Below are 6,589 nucleotides of genomic sequence, written 5' to 3'. Positions count from 1 at the left end.
TTATATATAAAAAATATTAAATATTAAAATAAATAAATAAATAAATAAACAAACATCCTTTTCTCTCTCTTCCCCTTTTTCTTTCTTTTTCTGTTTTCCGTTCTTTCTTTCTCCATTTCTTCTTTCTTCTTTTGTTTTTTATTCTTCTTCCTCCTCTTTTTATTCTTCTTTTTCTTTCATCTTCATCTAGTTATTCTTCTTGCTCTACAAAAAAATTAAAAAGTAAGGGTCGAAAAATTTAAGAAGTATGAAAAGAAAGATTTTTGAATATTTTTATGATTTGAGTGATTCAAGAAACTTGAAATTCAACATAAAGATTCAATTTTTATATATTTTTTAAATTTTTTGTGATTTGAGTAATTCAATTTTGTCTTTAACAATGAACAACAACAATAATATCAGCCATAGCAAATACTTGATCAAAAAAAAAATAAAGCAAAAACCCCTTTCAAGAATTGCCCAGATTTACTGTGCGAAGGAAAAGTGAGGAATAAGTGCACAAATGAAAGCAATACGAGGAAGGGGAAGGAGGAAAAGATGTTTGTTGCTTTTGATGAGTAAGGCAATGGCTTGTTTGAGTTCGAATGGAGAAGTGAAATGGTGAACAATGGAGGGCGATTGTACATTATTATTGGCATCAATAAAGGGTTTGAATCTTTTTTAGAGAAAATGATGAAATGGAGATGCTAAAAAAAGTGAATTTATTGTACATTATTGTTGGTATCAAATGAGGGGTGCTGGAATGAGGTTGAGGTGTTGGGATGGGATTGGGTGGGATGAGGGTACTGCAACAGGGTGGGACGGGCGAGGGGTGCTCGGACGGGATTGAGTGGATTGGGGGAGGAGGTTGGGGGTGACCTTTTTTTTTTTTTAATTTTTAAGTTTATTATTTTTAAAATATTTTTAAATTAAAAAATTGAATAAAAATTGAGTGCCACTTTTTTTTTTCAAAAAAAAATTATTTTAATATAAATTGGTCAAAAAATTTTTTATTACTTATGGGTGTCGTATTTATGTTATGCCATCTTGTTTCATACTTTACTATGTATTTATGTAGGATTCCGTGTCTCAAGCCAGGAGTCTATCGAAAACAGTCTTTCTACTTCTTTAAAGACAAAGGTATAGACCGCGTACATCTTACCCTCCCCTCTTTAGTGGTAGAAATATGAACTGCTTACATCTTACCTCCCAGATCTTAGTATGTAAAAATACGCTGAATTTATTATTGTTGTTGTTGATCAAAAATTGACCCTCACTCGCACCCCAGATGTATAACTACATTCTCTTTGTTCTAGTTTACATTCTCTTTGTCCTAATACGCATTTGAATGCCACGTAGGTTCGATCAATGATCAAACATGCAAAATATTGCTTTTTAATAGGCGTGTAACTATATTTTCTTTGTCCTAATCAGCATTTGAATATCACGTAAGTTCAATCAATGGTCAAAAAATGTAAAATATTACTTTTTAATAGATTAAAGAATTTAAATGACAAACATGTTAATAAAAATATCTAATTTATAAAACTAACATAATAAAAATATCTAATTTATAAAACTAACACTACTGAAATCCAGAATATCATTTTGCCATTTGAAAACATCAATTACTTTGAAAGAATTACAATTCGAAACTTTCATTAATCAACATTATCTAAAAGATAAAACTTTGAAATTACAAGAACCCTTCCAGATTGGCTATTTTAAAAACAGGAAGTCCTTTGAACATATATATACAAAATTAGTACTAGTAGTCAACATCAAGCTTCCATAGGTGGAGCTAGGTTAAGATCAAGATTTAATTCTCTTCTACTTAGTCCTACTGACGATGAATCAGTTTCACTATGACCTACTCTGTCAGTTACACTATTAAGTTGAGCCGGCACCGGTTCAAACTGGTATGGTTGTGGCCGGTTCAGTAATCCGGTTCGAACAAAATTACCATCAAACAACAACATTGGTTGTCCATTTGGCAGAACCGCCATAGCTGGTTGCTGATGAAAAATCGGAAACCCATTACTTACATAGCCGGCACCTTGAACGACGGCTCCAAGGCGGCGCGTAAGGTCGAGTTCAGGCGGTGCGTGAGGCGCGTTAACGACGGTTTCTCCAGTAGAGGACTCTGAAGGAGCTGCCATGGACAGTTGGTGGTGGAAAAATGGATACCCAACTTTAGCTGAATGGCCACCATTGCCATCACCATCACCACCGGCAACAAGACGGCGCATGAGGTAGAGCTCAGGTGGCGCTTGAAGCGTGTTAATAATAGTTTCCCCACTATAAGACTCAGCAGGGCTACTGCGGTTGCTCATCATCGGAGCTTCAATGGGCGGTTGGTGGTGAAAAATCGGAAACCCATTTCTTACCAGACCAACTTCAGCTGAATAGCCACTATTGTCACCCCCTTCACCACCAGCACCAAGGAGGCGTGTGAGATCGAGTTCAGTAGGCGCGTGAACAATTGTATCCCCATTTCTCACCAACCCAACTTCAGCTAATCGACCACCATTGCCAACTCCTTCACCACCAGCACCAAGGCAGCGCGTGAGTTCAAACTCAGACGGCGCGTGAGCACGATTTTCTCCACTAAAAGACTCATCCGGGCTACCACTATCACTGCCATTCTGATTTTCCGATGGTAAAGGGAAGTTTGTTTTAGCTTTGCATCCACGGAACTCTCTAGCTGCAGCATCATAAGCTTTTGCCGCTTCCTCTGCCGTGTCAAAGGTGCCTAACCAAACTCTACTTTTCTTACCGGGATCACGGATTTCAGCAGCGTAACGACCCCATGGCCTCTTCCTTACTCCTCTGTAATGAACATCTTTGTTGTTATTCACTCCGTTACATTTCGAATTTCCAACTTTCATACCGCCGTTAACTTTTTCCTTCATTGCCATTTTTTTTTAAAAATAAGTTGGCTCCTATGGATGGGTTGGTTGCTCTTGTTTATGATGTGTAGAGTTGCTTATATAGCGGAGGGGAGGGTAAAAAGGAGGGCTAAAAGTTTTTTTTTTTTTTAATTGGCTCTTGGAGGGTAAAAACTTTTACGACTGCGGGTAAGTTTTACCCGGTAAAGAGGAGGGCTAAAAGTTTTTTTTTTCATTGGCTCTTTGGAGGTAAAAACTTTCTTTGTACGTATTTTAATGGTGTAAAATGAAGTGAGTCATTTAAATGACAATTGCAGTGTGTACGCGTGAATTTGAAAATAAAGATGAAATCGTATTTGATCACAATATTTTGAAAACGAGATGTGAAAAAATATTATTTTATTTGGTATTTTAAAATTAAAAATAAAATTGAATTGTGTTTGACTATAATATTTTTAAAATGAAATAATTTTGAAATTAAACAAATAACAAAAAGCGAAACAAAAGTTTAAAATTTATAAATTTTATGAAAACTTGAGTTATTTTATGAAAATAAAAATTTTATTTTAAAAAAAAAATAAAAAGACAAATAATGAAAACACCTCAAGAGGTGTTTTTTTAAAATTTAAATATTTTAAAAATATTTTTCAAAAATATTTATACCAAATAAGTATTTTGAACGCTTATGGGTGCACCAGTGTTGTCAAAGGTGTGCATAAACCCTGAAACAAAACTCAAAATGTGTTGAGCGCTCGCATCGATTAATGTGCAGTTTAGGTTCTAATTTCTAAGATAGATTTTCCCGTGTCAATGAGACTTTCTGAAGAGATGAACACTAAACAATTGATATTTCACTTTATAAAAATAAACAAAAAAATTTTGTTCATATATTTGTCATTCATACTTATATTATTAGTCTTGGATTATATATATATATATATATTTATATTTTTCTTCCTTTATGTTTTTTTTCGTTTAATCTCATGCTTTATTTCTACTTTGTGCTTAAACTCAATGGACCTTGAAACTTTTTTGTGCTTTTTATTTTTTTAATAATACTGTGGTGCACTAATATTATTTTAACATCGATATTAGCAAAATCTTCAGTGTCGATTAAAGAATATTATCATATTCGATTAGTCGTCAATGACATGAATAATACTGAAAAAATAATTATACAGAACAAATATAAGTTTTAAGCTAATAATTTTAATTTACTTTCTTAAAATATGAAGTTCAACAAATATGTTGACTTTTAACATTTTTGAGCAATTAGTTGTGGTAGCTTAATGGTGAAGGCGTGTTCATCATACAACAAGGTCGCGAGTTTAATTCTTTAGTCCAACAATTTTAATATTTTAGCCTTTAAACTGGAAGTACTGAAAATAAAAAGAAAATGTTGTGCTACGCAGGAATCGATCATGGGTCGTGCGGACAGAAGTACTGGTTCAGACCAGTGCAATCAAGGTGCACTTTCAATTTTCTTTGGGTGCACTATTATCTATATCCTAATTTCTCAAAATATATACATATATACACACAATTTTTTCGACGTTAACGGGTGTATATACACCCACACTTATACATGTGGATCCACCTCAGATTCTTAAATAAAGTGAATACATCTTATTGTGAATATTTCATGGCCAAATGCCCACCAAGCATGTCATTAACTTTTCTTTATTTGATTTTAATGTTGATATTTTTATTGAAACTTGATTAATTTAAAAAGTTACATATTTTTGGATCTTTACATGTTGAAGTTTGATTAATTTTGAGACACATATTGATAGCCTATTTTTAAAAGTAATGTATTGAAGTTTGATTAATTTTAAAATGTACATTATTAGATTTTTTTTAGGTGATACTCCATATATATATATATATATATATATAAAATAAAATAAAATTTTTGATTAAAGGCGGAGAGATTCAAACAATGATGTAAATATGCATTTTGATCCCTTTATATAAAATATGTAACATGATTTGTTTAAAATATATGTTATTGTTAATATCAAGAAAATATAATAAAAAGTAATTTTTGTTTAAAAATATATAAATAAGTAATTTTTATCACGTAATTAATGTGTTTTCTGGCTTTCTTTTTCTTTCATGAAATTTACCTCTAAAGGATGCCTCTTCCGTCAAGAGTGAGATGCGGTGGTGGGGTATAAATGCGGTCAACAGGGAGCTTGATTGGAGCTAAGGGGGACCGACCGCCCAAAGCCGAGAGAGAGTGTAGGTTTGTATTTCCTCCGTCTTAAATTATTTGTCTCATATTGATTAAAAAAAATAATTAATAATATTTTTAATGTACTATGATATTTCTATTAAATAATATTTACTTTTTAATTTGAAGAAAAGTAATTAATATAAAGGATAAAATATGAATTTTTTTTTATCTTTCTTAATTAATGAAAAAAGACAAATAATTTAAAAAATCAAATTAGGAAATTTGAGACGGGTAATTTAAGACAAGAGAGAGTAATAATTAAAGAATTTAAGTTTCGAGTTAAATATTCTATATTATCAAGTAAATTTAGTCTGTTTTTATAATTTTTTTTAATTTTTATATAAAAATTAAATAACTTACAATAATAAATTAAATTTAAGTAATAATATAAAATATTTTGCATATTATAAAATTTAAATTCATATATAATCTATATGTATAATCTATGTTTATGATATATTAAAAGTGTAAAATATTTTAGAAATATTATTTAAATTTTTTGTCCTTTATTAGAAGTTCTTGTTTTTCATTATTTTTTTAATATTTAAGAATTAAAAATTAATTAAATATATTTATGATAAAAAAAATTTATTAGAAGTCACCAAAATTAATGATAATTAATAATTTTTTCATTAGTTTAAAAATTCTAAATCAACTAAATTTGATTTTAAAAAGATTTGAAAAATTTAAAAATAAATATAAAAATATTAGAATAAAAAAGATTTAAAAAGTATTAAATTTTAAAAGTTTTGAATACGTAATAAGAATGTAATCAATTATTTTGTAAAGATTTTATTTTAAAAATTTAAAAAAATTAAATATATATAAAATAACCATACTATAAATATAATTTAAATTAATGTATCTTTTATAACCCTATTATAAAAAAAGGGATAATGCATGGCAAATATAAAAATAATGATTCAATCACTTTAAATTTCATTAAACTCGTATAATTAAATGTGTGTATGTTATTACGTCGGAAGGCGGGCGTTTCCGAAGACAAAAGCGCCTTTAGATATGTTTGGCTAACGGGGACCCTGCCCCTGCCCCTGCCGGCTTTTGATTTGCATTACAAGACGGCCGCTGTTTTCTCCAATTTCTTGTTGGTTAATTCTAGAACGCGCTTCTGTCTATACACGTGTAAGTGACCTCTTTCTTATGTGACAACACTATTACTACATGTTTCTTTTGTTATTTTTGGTTTATTTCTTTCACACGGTTTTGTAATTATTTGACTTGGGTAAAATTTACCAACTAACTAATGCATTGGATGGTATATAATCATAAAAATAGCAATTTTGTCATAAGTATTAAGTTTGTAGCTATAATTAAAAAATTTATAATAACTGTTTAATAATTATGAAAATAGTAAATTATATTTTATATTTTATAAAAATATTACTATTAAAATATATATACAACAATATTTACTTTCTTTCTTTTACTCAAATCAATTGAGTTAAAATAAAAAAATAATAATTTT

The 6,589-nt window shown here is 29.8% G+C and overlaps 1 protein-coding gene and 1 long non-coding RNA gene across 2 annotated transcripts; one reads left to right on the top strand and one right to left on the bottom strand.

Annotated features, from left to right (window-relative positions):
* Positions 1 to 1,568: 1,568 nt before the first annotated feature.
* Positions 1,569 to 3,173, bottom strand: LOC107842292 (ethylene-responsive transcription factor 4-like). Its single transcript, XM_016686053.2, has one exon. The coding sequence runs from the start codon at positions 2,895 to 2,897 to the stop codon at positions 1,761 to 1,763; it is 1,137 nt and encodes a 378-aa protein (XP_016541539.1). The 5' UTR covers positions 2,898 to 3,173; the 3' UTR covers positions 1,569 to 1,760.
* A 997-nt stretch (positions 3,174 to 4,170) lies between these two features.
* LOC124887214 lies at positions 4,171 to 6,317 on the top strand. The gene is made up of 3 exons (XR_007044525.1): positions 4,171 to 4,334; positions 5,002 to 5,112; positions 6,090 to 6,317. It is a non-coding gene; the product is annotated as an uncharacterized LOC124887214 (long non-coding RNA).
* The last annotated feature ends 272 nt before the right edge of the window (positions 6,318 to 6,589 follow it).

This window comes from Capsicum annuum, chromosome 9, assembly GCF_002878395.1.
Source record: "Capsicum annuum cultivar UCD-10X-F1 chromosome 9, UCD10Xv1.1, whole genome shotgun sequence".
NCBI classification, from domain to species: domain Eukaryota; kingdom Viridiplantae; phylum Streptophyta; class Magnoliopsida; order Solanales; family Solanaceae; genus Capsicum; species Capsicum annuum.
This window is presented reverse-complemented; position numbering and strand designations above follow the sequence as displayed.

Bases quoted from the DNA above. Each gene is read 5' to 3' on its own strand.
- LOC107842292 (XM_016686053.2), bottom strand. From the start codon at position 2,897: ATGGCAATGAAGGAAAAAGTTAACGGCGGTATGAAAGTTGGAAATTCG.